This window comes from Carlito syrichta, unplaced genomic scaffold (genome assembly GCF_000164805.1).
Source record: "Carlito syrichta isolate Samal-C Ts95f unplaced genomic scaffold, Tarsius_syrichta-2.0.1 Scaffold255670, whole genome shotgun sequence".
Classification (NCBI taxonomy): Eukaryota; Metazoa; Chordata; class Mammalia; order Primates; family Tarsiidae; genus Carlito; species Carlito syrichta.
Window position 1 is genome coordinate 108,831 of NW_007199766.1, and position 23,681 is coordinate 132,511.

Here is a 23,681-nt window from a genome sequence, read left to right on the forward strand (position 1 = left end):
CTTAGAGACAGTAAGGCCTGCTTTATTAGAAAAAAATAGCATGACTCCTGCTGGAAATTTTCAATTACAAACCTAGTACTATCCTCATTGGAATACACATTATAAAAGATTCTAGAAAATTAATCTGTGTTTTTCAACAGAACCTTTAGAACATTTAGACAGAATGTCATATTTGTGAGTTCTTAGTTCAGTACTAGTGAGCCAAAACCTTATAGTAGTCTCTGGATTGCAGGTGTGGGCAATGATATCCTATGCCACTAAATTCCTGGACTGACTACTAATATAGAAGGACACAGGTCAGTTCAAAAGACAGAATGGTTGTCAAAATGAAACATCTTTAATTTTCCTTTTTCTATGTTAACAAATCACCAACTTTTCTTTGATAGCAGAAATCTGAAACTCATTCCTGCAAAGCAGAAATTCCCAGAAAACATTCTACAAAGGAAGGATATGAAATCCTTAGTATGAAATAGGGATTGTGTGTCAAATATCCTCACCCAGAAAAACCAGGTTCCCGTGGTTCTCTAACATCACTTTACTGTACAATATCTGCTGAGAGGGGTCCAGGCATTCCCACTTCTCTGGAGAGGATTCTATGGCCACATTCCTGAATGTCAACAGCCCCAGAAAACAAGAGCAACAACATATATTTATCAAGTGGCAGTGAACTCTAGGAAACAAGAGAGTAAAGAAAACAGAATCCAACTGACTTGACAACTAAAATTATGCAGTAAAATATTTTGCAACACAGAAATATTCTCTAATGCATGAAATCTGAGAAAAAAGGATGAAATAGAATCCACTCAGCCAGTGTAGATGCTATTTTTGTGAACAATACAGCATAAATCTGAACACGAAGAAAGGCATGTACATTTTTGAGTGCTATAGTTGCATCACACAGAATAAGTTGCATATACTGCTCAGATAAAAAACTCATAGTACGTTGGAAGGTCCTCATGAAGTTTTAATGTGTACAACCATGAACTGAATATTATCTTAAAATGCAAATTCTGATACAGGAGATGTGGGGTTAGCCTGAGCTTCTGCACTTTTTTTCAGTGTGGGGGTCTCATTGTGTTACCCATTCTGGGGTGCAGTGGCACAATCACAATTCATTGCACCCTCAAACTCCTGGCCTGAAAGAATGCCTTCTCTGCAGCCTCCCAATTAGCTGGGATAAATTGGTATCGGGTGCCAAGGCACACAGGTGCAACACAACATCCATGCTGAGATATTATAGGCCAAAATACAGTAAATTATAATCACAATTTAATAATAAAGAAATATGTTTTAGGCAGAAATCTGCATACAGGTATTTCCCATGGTATGTAATCTCTAAGTATATTTATATTGTTTGTTTTTGGCATCCTGGAGAGCAAGTGTCTTCTAATTATTCTTTATTCAGACCTTCCTGAGTTTCTGGGCAGTAAATACCATCCTGTGCAAATGTGTATTTTTTATTTTTATTTTTTTGAGTTGGAGTCTCACTCTGTCGCCCAGACTGGAGTGCAGTGGCCATTCCCAGCCACCGCAGCCTCGACCTGCTGGGCTCCGGCGATCCTTCCACCTCAGCCTTCCAAGTAGCTGGAATTACAGGCATGCGCTACACGCCCGGCTGCAAATGTGTATTTTATTAACCGTGCTCTCCATTGAGTTGATGGAGCATCATATGAAATCTTAACCATTCATGTTCCCATCCTTCACTAGTACCTGAGGATCTACTCCATTTCCAATGGGAATCTTGGGTATCCACACCAACTTCCCATGTTCCTCAGTCACAAGGGAACGTTTTTAATACAGCAGGTCGTGCATTAATGGAGAGAACAGCTCATGGCAACTAAGCAGCATGGATGCTTATAACAGAGGGGGCTCTGGTGTGTAGGGAGATGTGTCCTTCAGAGCCCTTGAATATCACAGGAAGAGCAAAAATAGTTGAAGCATAATCATTAGGCAGGACCATCACAAGTAGCAGTAAATGTCTGCAAGTCTTAAAAATGACATTTATTTTAACCTGGAAACACCTGAGAGCCAGCCATTCTTTTCCTTTTTCTCCTACTTCTCTGGAATCACTCCATCATGGCCACCCCAGTGTTGACCTGCTGGGGTCTGGTAATCCTTCTGCCTCAGCCTTCCAAGTAGCTGTAACTACAGTCACACACTACCACACCCAGCTAATTTTTGATGTATTGTAGAGGAGAGGTCTCACCAAGTTGCTCGGTCTGGTCTTGATCCTGCAAATTAATGCAGTTCACTTGCCTTGGCCTTCCAAAGTGCTAGGATTGAGTCACTTAGCCTGGCCCTCTGGGATTTTTTATCAGGTGAGATGATCTGGACAGGTCACACCTACAACCGGAAAATATGCCTTTCTTTCAAAATTAAATTGAATGTATTTTTTGTTAGAATCTCACTCTGCTACTCACCTCTCAGTCAGTAGTGAGGTGGCACCATCATTACTCACCACAACCTTGAACTCCTGGGCTCAAGCAATCCTTCCATTTTAGCCTCCAAGTTAACTGGAACTACAGGTTATAGCTAATTATTTTTGTAGTGACATGAGTATGCTATGTTGTAGAAGTTGGTCTCAAACTCCTGGGCTCAGCCTCCCTAAGTGATGGGATTGCTTGCATAAGCTATCATGTGCAGCCAGATGATGTGCAGCCCTAACATAAGCACAATTCTTCCCTTGCTACCACCCCACCCACACATGGGAGGACCCAGAAAGAGAGAAAAAGTCCACCTTTCTCTGTCTTTTGTCACAGGAGACAAAGTCAAAAACAATGAGCTCCTACATGGAGTCCAAAATGTGACTTTATTCTTTTCTTACTCCCAAGTGCCCTCCCTTGCTGCAAACACTGTCAATTTCTGCTATAGCAATGAATATTTGGCCCCACTGTCTTACTGACTGACCAAATCCAAGCAGAGCATGACAGGTGACCTTTTTTCTGAACTTTCATGAACATATCTGGCAACCCTCAGCTTCACAATGACTTCATGTTAGAATCATGTGGGGGCTAGCTGGGTACTGTGGTTCATGTCCATAAACCCAGTACTTTGGGAGGCTGAGGTGAGAGGATTACCCGGGCCCAGGGTTTCCAGACCAGTCTGAGCAAACTGGCAATACCTCATTTCTGCAACAAATAAAAAAATTAACTGGGCATGGTGGCACATGGCTCTAATTCCACCTACTTGGAAAGTTGAGGTGGAAGAATTGCCTGTGACCAGCAGGTCATGACTGTGGGGGCCATGAGTATCCCACTGCCCTCCTGGCTGGACACGACAGACAAAACAACAGAAAAAGGAAACAAAAAATGGCTATTTTTCACAAGGAAAAACAAACAGAAATAATAATAATGAAACAAAAACAATTCTGTGAATGCTTTCTTAAAAGGTAATATCAGCCTGACTCGGTGGCTCAATCTGTAATCCCAGCACTTTGTGAGGCTGAGGCAAGTGGATTGCCGGAGGCTGTGGGTTCGAGACTTGCCCGCACAATTTGGCAAGATCTCGTCTCTACAATAAAAATTAAAAATGAGCCAGGCATGGTAGCATGTGCCTCTAGTTCCAGTTACTTGGAATCCTGAGATGGAAGGATCATTGGAGTCCAGCAGGTTGAGGTGGTCATGGCCAGAAGCATGCCACTGCACTCCAGGCTGGGTGACAAAGTGAGACTCCAATTAAAAAAAAAAAAAAAAGCAGTAATATCAGAACTCACAACAACAAAATGCCAAGTACCCTGAAAACTTCCCTTCTTTGTATTGACTACATGGTGCTAATTCATCTATTTACCCTTTTACAACAGATGGAAGTTTCTGGAGTGCAGGGACCCTGACCACTTTATCTGTTTTTCCTAGTGGCTTTGTAATATGGAGGTAAATATGTTATCTACCACTGTGTTTCTCAAGACATACTCCTCATTATTTACCCAAGTAACAGGAAACTGGAGCCAATCCCATCTGGGTATATTCATTCTTGGCCCATGGAGAGTTATATATTCTTATTACTTAATTCAGCATTAAAAAAAATAATTTATTGAAAGCATTATTGTCCATTCTTGGGAGGCCGTGGCAAATGGATCACCTGAGCCCGTGGGTTCAAGACCAACCTCAGAACCTCGGAGAGCCCTCCTCTCTACAATAAATTAAAAAAATTAACTGGACATGGTGGCACCTGCCTGTCGTTCCAGCTACTTGAAAGGCTGAGGTGGAAGGATCACTGGATCTCAGCAGATCAACACTGGGGTGGCAGTGAGTGTGTTACTGCACTCAAGCCTGGGCAAGAGAGTGAGACTCTAACTCAAAAAAAGGGAAAGTATTATCTTGCTTTTGTAGATCACATCACTCAATGCACTCAAACTTTCAACTAAGTAAAATAAACATATTGTATTGAAATGATGGAATAAAATTCTTACATGCTTGTAGAAACTGGAATGAAATCACAGGAAGATTTCATAAAGAAAGGCTTTTTCACCCACATTCCACAAGGAACTGCACAAGCAGTAGGTTCATCATGTTCCCAAGCTTGGGAATCAATCTTGCTGTGAGATGCAGCCCAGGAGGGTTCACTACCAGGCAATGACTGAGAAAAACCTGACCACTTGAGAGTTTAATTCTTGGCCCTCAACACACTCTATTGTCCCTTGCTCACATTATGATATTCCTCCACCTTCCAGGGTCTCCATTTTCACCAGGGACCAAATATTCACCTGAAATAGTCTAAAATTTTAAACTGTGATGTCTTTTTTCTGACCCCAAATGTATAAAGTTTGCTGGACACCAGTCTCCAACACCAGTTGTTTGCCCAACAATTCAATTCTTTCACCATCCAGAGTTAGCACAAACCCCCAAGTTCAAGGCTCTGTCAGATAAAATTGCCCACTCTGACAATGCCACTTACCAGGTGCTTCTGAGCAACTGCCTATAAATCAGGGGCTCCCCAAACCCTTCCTCCAGTCCAATAACTTGATGGAATACTCACAGAACTCTGCAAAGTATTTCACTTATGCTGCCCAGTTTATTATAAAGATTACAACTCAGAAACAGCCAACTGAAAAAGAAGCATAAGGCTAGGGTCAGTGGCAGGGAATGTGGGTGGGGAGGGAATTCTGATAAACAGCTGTGATTGAAAATGCCCCATCATTCATATTCTGCAAGAGCACCTTGTGGCAAAGAATCCTCTTTCCCATTAAGACTTAAGTGATGTTCTGCCTTTTCCCTACCCCAAAGCCACTCAGAGACACTACATTTTTCCATTTTCTGCCTCATAGACAACTAGATAAACAGTTTTGTCTTCAGCAGTCTGAACAAAACTCATGCAAGTCAAGCACTGCCCTAAGATTTCCTACTTCTCCCAGATCCCTGAGCTCTAACCCACCCTAAGCCTGAGCCAACACAAACCACTCTTCATGTCCCTCCTAAGAGCAGGCTGACTTCAGAGTGAGAAATTCTGTGACCTGAGATCTACTGGTGCCACCTTTCATCCTGCCCTCTCCTTTTCACCCTCTTTCTGAGTTTTTCTCCCCTTGAAGGAAAACCCACTTTTGCCTAAACGTTTAAATGCTTAAAGGTCTATAAGGGGTGTTTCCACCCTATTGTAATACTCACTTATATGAAGTTATTTTGATCCAAACTCAAATTTATTTTATGTAACATTGTCTAGAAACAGCCCCAGGACAGTAAAAATTACACCTTCTGAAACAGTATCACATCCTTTATTTCTGTCCCAACCCTGGACACATCTCCCTGCAAACCCACAGCTTTCCAGAGTTCAGCAGCTTCTCTCACTATCACGGGCTCCTTCCATGACTGCTGTAAACATGGGCACACATGTAGAAGAGTCTCCCCTGGAAGAACTTACTGGGCCTTAAAGACTTTCTTTTGCAGGATCATGACTGACTGTGACTTGGAATCATCAGACCTGGTTAATTTTGCTCAGTTAGATACAAATGAGAAAACACTCAGTGCAAAATCTCTTTAACTCAGTGTTCATGCTTATGAAGGGCAAACACTTGTAAGATACCTTACTAACCTTAACAACATCAGAAAAATGTGTATTTCTTTCAGAAAATAAACATGTAAATATCTCTTCCATGATAACAAGTCATTTTGTAAACAACCATGTGTGAATACTTCTTGTAGTTGCCAAGCTTTTCTCATAAAATTTACCATAAAACCCTAATCCAGATAACAGAATTCTTCACTCTTCCAACAAAAAGTAATGGGGCCGGGATCGGTGGCTCAGCCTGTAATCCCAGCACTTTCGGAGTTCGACGGGAGTAAATTGCCTGCTCCTGTGGGTTCCAGACCAGCGCAGACAACTTGGTGAGACCGCGTCTCTACAATAAAATGAAAAATTAGCCAGGTGTGGTAGTGCACGCCTGTCGTTTCCGCTACTTGGAAGGCTCAGGTTTTAGGATGGCCAGAGTCCAGCAGGTTGACGCGGGGGTGGCTGTGAGTGTACCACTGGATTCCAGCCTGGGCGATGGAGTGAGACACTTACTTAAGAAAAACAAAAAAGAAATGGATGTTTGCATACACCTGCGAGATTCAACAATGACTCGATCACACTTTTAGGTGAAAATGTACTGCTTTTCACAGCCATAATGAGAGAAATTGTCCCTTAACGTTGTCAGGGAGGCTACGAGTAACCTTGGAGAGGAGAGCGAGGGGTCAAGACCCAGACCTCCCCCCCAAAACCCCCACGGGCACTGCACGCAGGTCGGATCCTCCCCACGACCCTTGTGGGTCACAAACACGTGGAGAGGGTCTGTGTGGGGAAGGCTAAACTGGTGAGGTCGCCACAGGACAAGGTCTCGGGATCCCGGCCTATCCTCACCTACACCGAGGGGACCATGCTGAGCAGCCAGCAGGGAGAGGTGCAGGCTCGGGGATGAGGGGGATGCGGGTCTATCCCGTCCCCTCTCGGGACACCCCCAGCATACTCACCATCTCCCGGCTTCTGGGTGTCCAGGCGTCCTCCCCACAGACTCCCACGACCTGCAGGTCACAAGGCGACAGAGGCTGAAGCAAAGACTTGCCACACGCATGGATGTAGGAGAGCAGGTCAAAGCTGAGAACACAACCCAGTTCGGTGCGCAGGCGCAGGCGAGGAAGGCCTGATCAGAACCCAAAAGATGCCCACTCATTTCGGGCTGTCATCTGATTGGTCAGTTCAGACCTCAGCATCCATTGATTGGACAAGACTCCAGGCCCCGCCCTTCTGGTCTTGACTGACAAGAGATAAAAAACGGGAGGGACTCTAGAGACAAAAGCGCATTTAAAGTTCTCCTTGCCCCATAGTCTGGGTGGAAGGAGGGGAGGAGTAAGGTTGTGGTCCCCTCTCGGGGCATGATGGGAATCTTCATCGCTCCGGGTCGGCGGGTCGCTGGACTGTAGGATGACACCACCTCTCCCGGGACACACTGCGATCGTACTCACGCAGCTCCGGGACCTACCGACCAGAAGACATTTAGACGCCAGCGTTCTCAGCATGCCCTGCGAGCGGCCACACCCCTACACCTCCCCGTCACATTTCGGTGCTGGAAGAAATCTCAACCTTTTCTTGCCTCACGCAGCTGGGTCTGATCGCATCTCCTGTCACTCACGAGAAAAAGGGTGGGGGCTGGAGTCTTATACAATCAACAAACGCTGACGTCTGAACTAGCCAATCAGATGGGAACCGGAAGTGAGGAAGCGGCTTCGTCTCCTGCGCGGCTCACAGAGCTGGGTCATCCTCTCAGCTTTGTCCTCTTCGTTGGGACCCATGCGTGTCATATATCTTCGCTTCAGCCTCTGTCACCTTGTGACCTGCAGTATCGGGGAGTCAGTATGGTGGATGCCGGGACACCCGGAATGCGGGAGATGGTGGGTACGGGGGCGGATGCGGAAAGGGGAGGGCGGATGGACACGGATGGCCCAGTAGTGGCGAAACCGGCCTTCCTGTCTGCTCCGAACCATGGGCAGTTGCTGGTGGGTGACAGCCTCTCAGTTGCCTTATATGGATTATCTAGGTGACAATCTCCAAGGTCTGTCATGCGGGTCATTGGCCTTTTGTCCAGACCCGGTTCTGTCGAGACACGGAATTGGAGCAGAGAATGTGACTTTATTTTGTAGGGACACTAAAATCGAGGAGATGAGGTGCCAGCATCCTAAAGAACCCTCCTGAGTCGTGTGTGCTTTTTTTGATTTTTATCCTAGGCTGGGGAGCAGAGGGGGGCCGAGATCAAGAGGTGACTTAGACTTGCAGACATCTGGGCAATGAGAGGAGTCCTGGAAAGTGGTGAATTCTCTTTCTCCTTGGTTTACTGTCTCCCTGTTCCTTTATTTAACAAAACAGAGTTAGCGCACATACTCCCCCTTTTCCAGACTTAGTATGAGGGACTGCATTCTTGTGTCTATTTCATGTTTTCAGCATTTCAAAACTATTTTATCTATGTGTAAGCTGGCAAAGAGACCAGAGTTCCCCCCTCTGTCTAAAATAGAGTTATGTCAGACTTTTAACAGTTGACTGTCCCATTTGAGGTTAAGTCTAAGTTTTATTTATTTCGCAATTTTCAAGAAATCTGTTTTAGTTCGGAGACTGGTTTCTGTGCATTTTTAGGCACATCATTGTTCTTGAGGGGAAAAGTCAGAAATTATTTCTGTTCTCTGGATGATCTTGTAATTGTGAAGGAAGAAAAACTATCCCAAAGGACAACATAAGTCCACATCATGGAGATGGGGGAAGAATCCACACGTAAAAGAGAACCTCAGGCACACAGGAGAGTAAGTGATGGGGCTTCTGAGAGGGTAGTAAGACTCTGACAAAAAAAAATACATTCAATGTAATTTTTTTTTTTTTGAGTTGGAGTCTCACTCTGTCACCCATACTGGAGTGTGGTGGCAGCACCCAACCACTGCAGCCTCGACCTGTTGGGCTCCGGTGATCCTTCTGCCTCAGCCTTCCAAGTAGCTGGAACTACAGGCACGCGCTACCACATCTGGCTAATTTTTTTGATTTATTGTAGAGATGAGCGCTCGCCAACTTGCCCCGGCGGGTCTCGAACCCGCGGGCTCAGGCAATCCACTCACCTCAGCCTCCCAAAGTGCAGGATTACAAGCAGAGCTACCGAGCCCGGCTTCAATTTAATTTTGAAATAAATAAAGGCATATTTTCAGCATGTAGGTGTGACTTGATTAGATAATCTCACCTGAAAAAATATCAGAGAAGTAGGAGGAAAAGGGAAAAAATGACTGCTTCTCAGGTAAATGTGTCCCAGGTCAGAAGGAATGTCACTTTTTTTGGTTTTTTTTTGAGTTGGAGTCTCAGTCTGTCACCCAGACTGGAGTGCAGTGGCTGCTCCCGGCCACTGCAGCCTCGACCCACTGGGCTTCGGTGATCCTTCTGCCTCAGCCTTCCAAGGAGCTGGAACTACAGGTGTGCACTATCATGCCCAGCTGGTTTTTGATTTATTGTAGAGATGAGGTCTTGCCAAGTTGCCCAGGTGGGTCTCGAACCCGTGGGCTCAGGCAATCCACTCACCTCAGCCTCCCAAAGCTCGGGATTACAGGCTGAGCCACCGAGCCCAGCTCAATTCATTGTTGTATATAATAAAATTTGATGCGGGCCTTCCAATTCACTAGGAGTTTTCCATCTGAGCAGTATTTGCAACTTATTTTGTGTGAGGTAAACATAGCACTAAAAAATGTAAATATCTGTTAGTGTCCAAATTTATGCTGTATAATTCAGGCATGCGCTACCACATCCGGTTGATTTTTTGATTTATTGTAGAGATGAGGTCTAGCCAAGTTGCCCAGGTGGGTCTCAAAAGAAAAAGAGTTTCTACACTGAGTATATTTTATTTCATTTTTTTTCTCAGACTCAATGCATTAGAGGATATTTCTGTGTTACAAATTATCTTATTGCATAATTCTAGTTGTCATATCAGCTTGTTTTATGTTTCATTAATATTTCTTGGCAATACATTCGATTATGAAGGGGTATGGATGGTTATAGAATTTGTGCAACTAGGGAGTTTCAATCACTGAGGAAATAGGTATGTGGGTGTGCGGTGTGATTATGGGAAGGTTACAGAAGGAGGTTATTTTTAGGTTAATATGGAGGATCTGTTACAAAGTGGAGTTACTTATGTCAAGCAAGTTATTACATGCTATTATAGGTTTTGCAGATAGATATTCTATTCCCTCCTTTTAGTTGTTTATGAGTCAATGTGTTGACTCATGTTCTCACCCAAAAGTGGACCTTGAACAACTACATATTACTATAATAAAAGGATTGAAAGTGGCAGGAAACTATGGGGAGGGGATAAGGGGGTGGGGAGCTGTGATTCACAGTAGTAGATATCTGCCTGGGAAAGGGGGTCACACCACATTGATAAAGGTACCCTCACGGTGAATATTTTTATACCTAGCCCTGAATTATGCCCCACAATTTTAACTAAGTAAATGAATCATAATAATAGTCCTTTTTTTGAGTTGGAGTCTCACACCGTCGTCCAGACTGGAGTGCAGTGGCCACTCCCAGCCACTGCAGCTTTGACCTGCTGGACTCTGGTGATCCTTCCGCCTCAGCCTTCCAAGTAGCCAGAATTACAGGCATGCGCTACCACGCCCGGCTGATTTTTTGATTTATTGTAGAGATGAGGTCTCACCAAGTTTCCCAGGCGAGTCTCAAACTCGTGGGCTCGGGCAATCCACTCACCTCAGCCTCCCAAAGGGAGGATTACAGGCTGATCCACCGAGCCCGGCTCATAATAATAATCTTAATATTAATACCCCTTGATTTGTTGGTATAGAAGCAACAAGCTTCTTCAAGGGCTACACAGAGTCCCCCTTGGGATAGAAAAGGTAAGTCTAGTCCTTTATGATTTTGGAGGACAACTTTAGCAAGGGATTTTACCTGTTCATGGAGTTTGTCCATGGCAAACTGTAGGTTACTTAGGTCAGCATCAAATTCTTGGGCAAGGTTAGACAGACCCAAGTCTCCACAAACCAGAGCAGCAGTGCCGGTTTCAGCTGTTCCTGCTAGACTTAGTCCGACTAAGGCAGGTACTAGGTGTGTTTTCAACAAGAAATTGGAAGACAAGGGGGATTGAGTAGAAGAGCTCCTTTGGTACTGTTATAAGCATAAACCTGAGGTAGCACATGAACAGTAATATATAAAGTAGACTGATTAATTAAGCTTTTGGTAGTAGCACATTTTGTAAGGCCTGTAGAACTAGCTAACCAGGTGTTGGCAGGGGCCGCATAGGCCATGGATTCGGCCATGGTTAGGGTGAGGGATAAGTTACAAATATCAGAGACTGGAGAAGTTGTTAGATTAAAATCTGGAGTTATAAAGCAGGATGATTTACCGGTTCTGTCACATAGAGTAATGTGAACCATTCCTGGAGATCATTTACTTTTCTCTGTGTTGCTGATGATAGGAGTTTCAACTTCTAGGCCCACATAATATGGGGGTTTTGGTTTTAAGCAGAACCAGCGTTCTGAGGCCAACTGGGGAATAATGGCATCAGGCATCTGGTGTATATTAATTAACATATGAAAAAACTAGGGGATTGGTGGGCCAGTTTTGGAAGTGGTTGAGATGAACTCAGGAGTTAAGGTGAACCCAGGGTAGTGGCTTGGTTGGCAGATGGCAAAAACAGGCAGAGGCTGGTGGCAACCAAACAGGGGATCTTTTATATCTGCCAATAGACCTATTGGTTTGGTCATAGTTTTATAGGTGATTGTTTGCCACCGAATGGTGAGTAAGGCACCATGGAGGAATAGTAACCTTATGTATATAGCTTGTCCCAGGCCAGTATCCCAAAGTACAGGATTACAGCTGAGCCACCGAGCCCAGTGCCTTTGATTTATTAATGTAAGTTGAAATACTTTTTGTAAATTATGTATAGCAAATTATTTAATAGAAAATACAGTCCCTTTTTTTGGTAAAATACCCAGTTATTTTATTATAGAACAAAAATATAGACAACATACAAGTAATTTCATTCGGTTTTAAGTTAGCATAGCAGTGGTTGCTAGGGGGCAAAGGCAAGATGGCTACCCTTTTACTGTCCAATTGTTTAGATGAGTATGTTACTGTCTTTATATCCTGACCTTAATTTAGTCCTTGGGCTGGGCCATACTATAGTCCTTGGGCTACACCATACTTTTGTCCTAGCAGTCCCAAGGCTATTTCTTTCCCCTCTGATGTGTAGAGGGTAAAATTCTTTTGGATAAAACTATATGATTTCAAAATGAATGGTCAGGACCAAAAGGCTGACTCCTGTGTTAAATAAAAATTAATTTGGGATCCAGCATCCTGGCTTACCTGGGGGGTGTTGGGGTGATGGTGAGCCAGTACCAGGCAGTTTAGCAGGTTTGCAGGCAATTATTTTTATGCCAAGTGTTCTCTATTTTCAGAAGAAAATGAACCTGCTTCCCAATGGCTTAATGGCTTGTACAGTAGACAAGGTCCAGGAGGTTATATTTACAGTGTCCCCACAGACTGTACCCATAAGCGAAGGACACTATCCCCTTAGTATATTTGTTTTTTACCAGGTTTTTGGTGGGCACTGGGAGCTTTGGTTGTTAATTGTGACTGCCAATTGTGGTGCCTCTTTGTCCCTCTGGTTCTGCTGCCCTCCATGTTGGCACTGTTTTGTTTTAGCTGAAAAAACTTAGAAGTTCATTTTTTAAAAGGCTATACATATGAAAATTTTTAACCATTTCTCTTTTTGTGACAGTCTGATGCAAAGCCCTAGAGTGAACAGATCACATGGATGTGTAATGACCTGTCCTTACTTATTTATAATTATGAATGGGCAAAGTTGTTAAAAACCTTTAAAAATTACTAAATTATAGTTTTAGTTGCAAGGCACATATTGTTCACACCTTACAACTAGAACTGCAATGCAGCTACTAGGTGAGAGTGTTCAGTTCTCATTTTTACTGTGCTCACATAAAGTACCCATCTATCTGGCAGATGTACTAGGTGCAGGCCAGTTTTTTAAACCTTATCATGTTATGGAAGGTGGTTAGCATTTAAAGCTTTTCTGTTTCATAAGAGGGTGCTAATTAGGCACAACAAGTGATTTTTTTTTTGTTCATAACATACAACTTTACAAGAGGCCAAGGTGAGAGGATAGCATGAGCCCACGGGTTCAAGACCAGTCTGAGCAGTTTGGTGAGACCTCACCTCTACAGTAAATTAAAAAATTAGCTGGGAATGGTGGTGCATGCCTGTAGTTCCAGCTACTTGGAAGACTGAGGCAGAAGGATCACCTGAGCCCAGCAGGTAGAGGCTGTGGAGGTCAGGAGCATGCCACTGCCCTCCAGCCTGGGTGATTGTGTGAGACTCCAACTCAAAAAAAAAAAAAATACAACTTTAGCAAGCCTGATATAACAAACAGTACTGTTATTTAACATTAATGTGTTAGCACATGGTAAAGTTGGAAATAAAATTTATTAGAGCACTTGCAAGTTTGGGTGGAAAAACAAATTAAAATTACAGTTAACTGTCAGCAATTACAGATGGCTGTTAACAAATTGGCACTATCTTTTATGTCATAACAGCAGTTAGAACAGGAGAAAAAATTAAAAACTAATTTGATTACATACCAAGTTTTTTTCTTGATAAATTTCCATTTGTGATACTTATCTTGATTTTTACATATCATTGATGATGACATGCTTGGACTCTATTGTCCTTGTATTTTTTTTTTCTTGGTATTGTAGCTCCTTTTTTTTAACTTAACATAACTCAGACACTTAATGAACCTTTGAAATAATTTTGACATTTAAAAAATTGCAGCCGGGCTTGGTAGCTCAGACTGTAATTCCGCACTTTGGGAGGCTGAGGTGAGTGGACTGCCTGAGCCCGCAGGTTGGAGACCCACCTGGGCAACTTGGTGAGACCACATCTCTACAATAAATCAAAAAATCCGCCGGGCGGGGTAACGCACACCTGTATTTCCAGTTACTTGAAAGGCTGAGGCGGAAGGATCGCCAGAGCCCAGCGGGTCAAGGCTGTGGTGGCCGGGAGCAGCCACTGCATTCCAGTCTAGGTGACAGAGTGAGACTCCAACTCAAAAAAAAAAAAAAAAAAAAATTGCAGGAAGAATTCACAGCTAAACATTCTTTTATATAAATATATTATATTATATATAAATTATATATGTATATTTTATGCAACTTGCTTAATTACTTATGAAAACTATTTTCTGGCCAATCAGTGTTTAGCATTTTACTGATAATTTGGAAGGTTTAGTGATTTGGAACCAGCAGTTTTAAATTAGTCATACTTATAGCAATAGCATTTATATAAACAGATTATCCTGGTCTTGGCTAGACTTGTAATTTTATAACATTTAATGAAATCTATGTGGACAGTTTTAAAGATATATTTTTATATTATTATTAATTATTAAAGTTAAATAAATGCATTTTGTAAGTACTCATTTACTTGAAAGCCAAGTTGGTAGCATGCTGGACAAAACATAAGACAAGTATACGAGTAAACATAATTAAGCAAATCTAGATTTAATAACCCTTTTTAAAATTTTAGATATGAAACAGTAATAAGTTTATTATTATTTTTAAGATATTCAAATTTAAATTATATTTCTGAACGTTTGGATCCAGCTTGCATGGCTAAACTTTTTCAAAATAGGCAGTTCAATAAAAGTTGTGCAGGTTTAAATGATGTTTTTATTTTAAGTTAGAACTGGTTGAACTGAACAAGCAATACCAATGGAAAGCAAGAAAGAAAAACAGAACAAACAAACCAAATTCAACTCGAGTAACATGAACATCCAGAAACCCTCTAGAGAGCCATCCAACATTACCAATTGATATCACAGAGGGTCTGGAGCTTGTTCTCTGAGAAACATACTCAGTTATTCTCTGTGAACCTGACAGAGAATTTTCTTAACTTACATTCCAGAGGATTTGTAGGCTTGGAGGCCTTACACTCCACATTGTTAAAAACCAGTAAGTCACCGGAGGAACCTGATAAAAAGCAGACCTCCAATTTTAAAGAGATAAGCAAAGGCTAATAAAAGTTTATAGCCTAAATGTCAATCTCAAGGTGTAGCAGAAGCAAGCCCTGTAGCAAAGATCACAGCAAGGTCACAAAGAACAGAAAGGGGCCAATGTCATAAGCAATCAGAAGTCAAAGTGCATACCTAAAAAGAAATCAGTAACTAAACCGAGACACTGCAAACAAACCAGATACTAAACGGAGACAATGTTCTACCAATCTCTTGCATCAATGAATAGAGTCTAAGGAGCAGTCTCCTCAGACTCCATCCTCCTTAACAGAGTTGTGGCCACATACAGATTAAACAGACTCTTACCTTCAGGAGAACACAGATGTACTCAGGAATTTTGAAGCAATGTGAAGTGCGTAGTCATTACAACTTCCTCTGAGCTACAGAAGATGTTATGGGGTCCTGGAACATTGCAGGAGTGCTTCCTCTACACCTTCCCACTAAGCCAGGGAGAGCTGGAGCAAGGCTGGCAACTCATTTCACTGGGGCCTCCAAACGTTATAGCCGGATTGTGAGAAAGGATGCCAACACACAGAGAGGGTTGAATTATGAGTCCTTTATTTATTTATTTATTTTTTGAGTTGGAGTCTCACTCTGTCACCCAGACTGGAGTGCAGTGGCCGCTTCCAGCCACCGCAGCCTCGCCTGCTGTGCTCCTGCGATCCTTCCACCTCAGCCTTCCGAGTAGCCGGAATTACAGGCATGTGCTACCATGCCCGGCTGATTTTTTGATTTATTGTAGAGATGAGGTCTCGCTGCCCAGGCGGGTCTCGAACCCGTGGGCTCAGGCAATCCACTCACCTCAGCCTCCCAAAGGCACGGGATTACAGGCTGAGCCACCAAGCCCAGCTATGAGTCCTTTATTGATGCAACTGATAGCAGACTAGTATCCAAAAAAATCTCAGCCTGAACAGAATGATTAGAGGCAGAAATTATATAAGCTGTACAGTTTGATTAATATTTCTTGGCAATACATTCAATTATGAAGGGGTATGGATGGTTACAGAATTTGTACTAGGGAGCTTCCAAGCACCAAGGGAATAGAAATGTGGGTGTGCAGTGTAATTACAGGAAGATTATGTAAGGGGGTTATTTTTAGGTTAACATGAAGGATCTGTTACAAAATGGAGTTACTTATGTCAAGCAAGTTTTTTTTTTTTTTTTAAGTTGGAGTCACCCAGGCTGGAGGGCAGTTGCACGTTCCCAACCACGGCAGCCTTGACCTGCTGGGCTCCTGTGATCCTTCCACCTCAGTCATCCAAGTAGCTGGGACTGCAGGTGCATGCTACCATGCCTGGCTAATTTTTTATTTATTGTAGGGACAGGTCTCACCAAGTTGCCTGGGTGGGTCTCAAACCCAAGGGCTCAGGTAATCCTCTCACCTTAGCCTCTCAACATGCTAGGATTACAGGCTGAACCATCAAGCAAACTATTATAGGTTGTTTTAGGTTTTGCAGATAGATGTTTCAAGCTGGATCCTGCTCTCTTCATGCTTGCTGTACCTAGAGGCATGGTCAATTGGTAAATATGTGTTGTTGTTCTTGTTTTCAGGAGCTCTTGACATTGAAGGATGTGGCCATAGAATTCTCTCCAGAGGAGTGGGAATGCCTGGACCCTACTCAGCGGGTATTGTTAAAGCAATTCCCTGTGAACCTGACAGAGAAGCTCCTTAACATACAGTCCAGAGGATTTGTAGGCTTGGAGGCCTTACATCCCTCATTGTTAAAAACTAGTAAATCACAGGAGGAACCTGATGAAACAGACCTCCAATTACAAAGAGATAAGCAAAGGCTAATAAAAGAGATAAGCAAAGGCTATAAAATTTTATAGCTTAAATGTCAATCTCAAGATATAGCAGAAACAAGCCCTGTAGCAATGATCACAGCAAGGACACAAAGGACAGATGGTGATGTTAGAGAACCACAGAGACCTGGTTTTTCTAGGCGAGTACTGTCTTAAAACACAATCCCTATTTCATACCTAGAATTTCATATCCTTTCTTTGTAGAATGTTTCCTGGGAATTTCTGCTTTGTACGAATGAGTTTCAGTTTTCTACTATCAAAGAAAAATTGGTGATTTGTTAACATAAAAAATATTAAAGATGTTTCACTTTCACATGAAGCATTCTCTATTTTGAATTGACCTGTGTCCTTCTATCTGTATTAGTGGTAAGTCCAGAAATTTATTCACAAAGAATATCGTTGCCCACACCTCAATCGAATTGCTGCCATAAGTTTTTGACTCACTAATACTGAGATAAGAACCCACACATTTAAGTCAGGGAGCGGTGGCTCAAGCCTGTAATCCTAGCACTATAGGTGGCCTAAGTGAGTGGATTGCCTGAGGCCGTGGACTCTCAAACAGGCTGGACAACTTGGCAAGACCTCATCCCTACAGAGCTCAATATTAGGTTTGTAATTGAGGAACCCCAGTAATGATCATGTTACTTTTTTTCTAATAAAACAGGACTTGCTGTCTCTAAGCCAGACCTGATCACATGTCTGGAGCAAAGGACACAGCCCTGGGATGTGAGGAGATGCAGCACATTAGGAAAAACTTCAGATAGGTGGGATTGAATGAGCCAGATGACACAAGTTGATGACACAGAGCTTGGAATGTTGTCAGGGAAGGTGGTGTGCACCAATGGGAAAGGTTTCTAAGAAGTCTGAGATTATTTCTCCTTTGTTCCACAAAGTGACATCTATTATTCCATGTTCTGAAATTCTCTAAATCTCTGCTTCTTCTTCAGTGGTTTCATTTCAAGGTTATAGAGAAAATCAAAATCCACTTAATTCATGTTAGGGACTGCATGATCTGACTACCTTCCTGATATTTTTGGAGATGTGCAAAATCTGCTTATTTATTTAGAATCTCCAAGTCAAACATTTTTTTTTTTTTTTTTTAGTTGGAGTCACACTCTGTCACCCAGACTGGAGTGCAGTGGCTGCTCTCGACCACTGCAGCCTTGACCTGCTGGGCTCTGGTGATTCTTCTGCCTCAGCCTTCTGAGTAGCCAGAACTACAGGCACACGCTATCACACCCGGCTAATTTTTTGATTTATTGTAGAGATGATGTCTTGCCAAGTTGCCCAGGAGGGTCTTGAACCTGCAGGCTCAAGCAATCCACTCACCTCAGCCTCCCAAAGGCGCGGGATTACAGGATGAGCCACCAAGCCTGGCTGTCAAACTATTTTTTAAGTTTTCTTTTTGTGTCATGTTGGAAATGTTAGAGAGTAGTGATTTTGTTATTTGATTGAAAAATTTTAACAACTTCACACAGATGTTATATGTTTTCTGCTTTATGATTTTCTATCCTAGGGAGGTTTCCAATGTGATTTTATTTAAATTCATATGCCATAGTTCTACCAGAACACAAACTATCTCTCTTAATAAAATAAATGCTGTTATTTTACTTAATCTTTCTTTTTTAGTATGAGCTGAGATTAGTAGTTTATTTCTACATATCCAAATTCTTAAGTATACTATATCGTGTAGAACATTAGTGAACATATTAAACTCCCAGATGTTACCTTGCTTCTTAATAACTCATTTTATAATTTTATTTTGTTTAGTATGATGATTAGGACTAGTCTACATATATGCATATTTATGTACACCCTGTACGTGTGTTTATAGATGTGCCATTAACATCTAATTTTTATACATAGATAAGTGTATAACCATATATTGTGTATAATGTCATAATTCGATATGCCTATACATTATGAAACAATGATTATAATTATGGTAATGAACATATCAATAGCTTTTGTAGTTCCCATTTCTATATTGTCCAAGGATAACACATAATGTCCATTATTTTAGCAAATTTTTTAAACAAACAAAACATCATTCTTAACTATGTCATTATGTTATACATTAGTTGCCTAAAACTTAATTATCATTGAAATTTTGTATCCATTGAAAAACATCTCCCAGCTGGGCTTGGTGGCTCAGTCTGTAATCCCGTGCTTTGGGGAGGCTGAGGTGAGTGGATTGCCTGAGCCCGCGGGTTCGAGACCCACCTGGGCAACTTGGCGAGACCTCATCTCTACAATAAATCAAAAAATTAGCCGGGCGTGGTAGCGAGTGCCTGTAGTTCCAGCTACTTGGAAGGCTGAGGCGGAAGGATCACCTGAGCCCAACGAATCAAGGCTGTAGTGGCCGTGAGCATGCCACTGCACTCCAGCCTGGGCGACAGAGTGAGACTCCAACTAAAAAAAAAAGAAAAAAAAAGAAAAACATCTGCCAATTTTCCCACCTGCAGGCCCTGGTGACCACCATTTTACTTTCTACCTATATGAGTGCAATATTTTTTAATTCCACCCATGAATGAGATCATGCAGTATTTTTTTCCCCCCAAGATGGAATCTCAATGTCACCCAGAGAGAAGTGCAGTACCAGGATAAGGCCACTGCTGCCATGGTCTGCTGGGCTCAGGCAATCCTTCTGCCTCAGGCTTCCAAGTAGCTAGAAGTACAGGTGGACACTATGATGCCCAGCTTAATTTTGATTTATTGTAGATACGAAGTCTCACCAAGTTAGTATGGTCTTGCATCCCTGAGCTCAGACAGTCCTCTCAAAGCCTCCCAAAGTGCTGGGATTACAGGCTTGAGCCACTACTCCCAGCCTCACACAGTATTTTTGAAAGTGTCCTGACTGACTTCACTTAGCATAATGACTTACAGTTTCATTCATAAGGTTGAAATTGCAGGATTCTTTAATTTTTTTATGGTTGAATGATATGCTATTGTGTTTATATATGATATTTTCCTAATCAGTACAGAATCCACAAATATTTAGGTTGTTTTCAAGCTTGGTCATTTTGACAAATGCCACAGTGAACATAGGGCTGCAGACACTTCTTTCAAATACTGATTTTATTTGCTTTGCTTTCCTAAAACAGGAAAAGGATTTCTGTGTTATGTGGTCGTTTACATTTATTTTTAAATGAATGTAGATAATACTTTTTTTTTTTCTTTGAGTTGGAGTCTCACTCAGTCTCCCAGACTGGAGTGCAGTGCAGTGGCTGCTCCCAGCCACCGCAGCCTCACCTGCTGGGCTCCGGCGATCCTTCTGCCTCAGCCTTCCGAGTAGCCAGAACTACAGGCATATGCTACCAGGCCTGGCTGATTTTTTGATTTATTGTAGAGATGAGGTCTCGCTGTCCAGGTGGGTTCGAACCCACGGGCTCAGGCAATCCACTCACCTCAGCCTCCCAAAGGCACGGGATTACAGGCTGAGCCACCAAGCCCAGCTATATAATGATTTTTATGACTCTATCAATTTTTTTTTTGAGTGGAAGTCCCACTCTGTCACCTAGACTGGAATGCAGTGGCTGCTCCTGGCCACTGCAGCCTTCACCTGCCTGGCTCCGGTGATCCTTCTGCCTCAGCCTTCCAAGTAGCTGGAGCTACAGGTGCGCGCTACCACACCCAGCTAATTTTTTATTTTATTGTAGAGATGAGGTCTCACCAAGCTGCCCAGGCAGGTCTCGAACTCGTGGGCTCAGGCAATCCACTCACCTCAGTCTCCCAAAATGCTGGGATTACAGGCTGAGCCACTGAGCCCAACTGACTCTATAAATTTTAAACTCACCACCAGTATACAGGATTTCTTCAAATCCTTATCAACAGTTGTGTATTCTGGTTGATATTAGCTATCCTAACAGGTGTGAGATAACATACCATCATTGTGTTTATTTTAAATTGCTTCTATTGGTGATGTTGAGTGCCGATTCACACACCTATTGGCAATTTGTATGTCCTCATTGGATAAATAACTTCATTTTGGGGATATTTTTTATTCGTGATTATTATTTTCTTGTTTTTGCCCTTGATTTGTATAATTTTCTTATATACTTTGGATATTAACATCTCATCAGTTATGTGGTTTGCAGATATTTTTTTTGTCCTGTAAACCTTCTTCCTCTTCCCTTTACCATGCAGAAAACTTTTAGTTTGATGTCTCCAGCTTGTTTGTATTTACTTTTATTTCTGTAGTCATAAAAAAATTATTACTAAGCCCAATATCAATATCACAGATGATTAATAGTTTTAAAGGTTTTGTTTTTATCAACCATGGTCTCTGTCACCCAGATAGGAGTGTGGTGGCTCAAGTAAGGCTCACTACAGCTTTGAGCTCCTTGCCTCAGGTGGTCCCTTCACTTCAGCCTCCTCAGTACTGGGATTACAGTCAGCCCAAAACTTTGAAGATAGATTGTCTGACTGTATGTTTCTGTTTATTGTAGTTTGAGTTCCATAAATTTGTTGATTTTCCTATTTTTCTTCATTTCATTTGAAAATTTCTCAGCCTTTTTTGTAATTTTCAGCTCCACAAAATCTTATTTTTGTCGTGCCCTTAATTGAGTCATTCATAGTGATTCTTTCTATGGTTTGGCATACTTTCTTTGAATTTGGATATTTGAAAAAGTTACACAGGTCATAATGCTTATGAAGTTGCTTTGTCTAGATAAGTGTGACACCAATCACTAAGTTAGAAATTCTAGGAGGCTCTCATACCTGTCTTAGGATTTTTCTTCTCTGTAAGTTGGGACGGAGCCAGTCATTGAGTAAACCCCCAAAGGGCAGTAGTGTGGACTCATGCTCCACTCTTTTGTTTACTCCCTGAGGAAGAAATCAAGAGTTAGAAGGTTTCATCTATTTGCCTCATGCTGTATTGTGAAGGAAGAGAGATTATGGTGACAAAATTACTAAACTTCCTCTTCCATGTAACTCATTTTAACATTGTGCTCACTGGGGATTCTGCAAATTCTTAGTTGTTTTTTGAGTTCTCATAGAGGCAATGTGGTATTTTGTTAAGTACACATATTTATGAAGGAGTAGAAACCTATGATTTGTACTCACCATCATACTTATGTCCCTAGCATGGTATAATATTATGTTTGATTTTTAAAGAATATTCACCTGAGTCTAATGTGTGGAATAAATTTTTATTTTCATAATTTTCAGCTTTGACTTCTCATTACACTGAAGGCCTTTTTGCCAGAGAAGAGCATAGAAGACTCACTTACAAAGGTGCCAATGGGAAAATATGGAATATTTGACTTTAAAAATTATGCTTCAAAAAACCTTGGGAAAGTGTGCATGAGGGTGAAGGACAGATAGGATGTTCAATGGCAAATAACCATTACAAATGTAAAAAGATTGGGAAAGTCTTTCATCAACACTCCAGATGTCTTATCTGCCAGAGTATCCATATTTCTGAAATGTGAGATTATGGTGGCAAAATTACCATACTTCCTCTTCCATGAAACTCTTTTTAACACTGCGCTCACTAAAAATTCTGAAATGTCTTACTCTTTTTTGAGTTCTCACAAAGGCATTGTGGTTAGTATTTTGTGAAGTACATATGTGTATGAAGGAGGGGAAACCTGTAATTTTTTTACTTGCCATTGTACTTATTTCCATAGCACTGTATAATATTATGTTTGTTTGTTTTTGAGTTGGAGTCTCACTCTGTCTCCCAGACTGGAGATCAGTGGCATGCTCTCGGCCACTGCAGTCTCAACCTGATGGGCTCCAGCGATTCTTCTGCCTCAGCCTTCCAAGTAGCCAAAACTACAGGCGCACACTACCACACATCGCTAATTTTTTTGATTTATTGTGGAGACAAGGTCTCGTCAAGTTGCCTGGGTGGGTCTCAAACCTGTGCACTCAGGCAATCCACTTGCCTCAACCTCCCAAAGTGCTGGGATTACAGACTGAGCCACCAAGCACAGCCTATGTTTGATTTTGAATGGATACACCTGAGTCTGGTACATGAAATAAATTTTTATTTTCATGATCTTCACCTGTGACTTCTGATTACACTGAGGTTCTTTTGCCAGAGAAGAGCATAGAAGACTCATCTAGGTGCCAATGGGACGATTTGGCCTTAAGAACTTAAAAATCTTGGGCCGGGCTCGGTGGCTCAATATGTAATCCCAGCACTTTGGGAGGGTGTGGTGAGTGGATTGCCTGAGCACGCCGGTTCGAGACCCACCTGGGCAACTTGGTGAGACCTCATCTATACGATAAATCAAAACATTAACCAGGTACAAAAGTGTTCACCTGTAGTTCCAGCTACTTGGAGACTGAGTGGAAGGATCACCGGAGCCCAGCAGGTCAAGGCTGTGGTGGCTGGGAGCAGCCCCTGCACTCCAGTCTCGGTGACAGAGTGAGACTCCAACTCAAAAAAAAAATCTTGGAAAAGTGTGCATGAGGGTGAAGCAGATACAAGTTCTAATGCAAATAACTATTAAAAATGTAACAAGAGGGGGAAAGTTTTCATCAATACTCCAAATCTGTTATCCACCAGAGTATCTATATTTCTGAAATGGCTTCCAAACATGAGTATGACAAAATGTTTCACCAGTTTTCAAAATGTAGTCAACATTAAAAAAATAGTGGAGGAAATGTACATGATATATGTGGGAAAGTTTTTAGGAAATCATTTTATCTAAATAGACATGAAAGAATCCATATTGCAGAAAGAGAGCCTTCAAAAGTGAAAAATCTATCAAATCCCTTAGCTATTACTTATGCCATTCAGAACATCAGAAACTTCATAGTGGAGAGAAGCTCTATAATGTGAAGAATGTGATAAAGCCTGTACTTGATGTTGACATCTTATTCACTGTCAAAGAATTCT

At 42.0% G+C, this 23,681-nt stretch overlaps 1 protein-coding gene and 1 long non-coding RNA gene across 2 annotated transcripts; one reads left to right on the top strand and one right to left on the bottom strand.

The window, feature by feature from the left end:
• Positions 1 to 5,688: 5,688 nt before the first annotated feature.
• Positions 5,689 to 7,185, bottom strand: LOC110595089. The gene is made up of 2 exons (XR_002481601.1): positions 6,942 to 7,185; positions 5,689 to 6,331 (listed from the first exon to the last, which is right to left on the bottom strand). It is a non-coding gene; the product is annotated as an uncharacterized LOC110595089 (long non-coding RNA).
• Positions 7,186 to 7,682: 497 nt separating this feature from the next.
• On the top strand, positions 7,683 to 17,150 carry LOC110595090 (zinc finger protein 141-like). Its single transcript, XM_021709556.1, has 2 exons — positions 7,683 to 7,859; positions 16,580 to 17,150. Exons 1-2 carry the CDS (start codon positions 7,824 to 7,826, stop codon positions 16,856 to 16,858), a joined length of 315 nt encoding a protein of 104 aa, XP_021565231.1. The 5' UTR covers positions 7,683 to 7,823; the 3' UTR covers positions 16,859 to 17,150.
• The last annotated feature ends 6,531 nt before the right edge of the window (positions 17,151 to 23,681 follow it).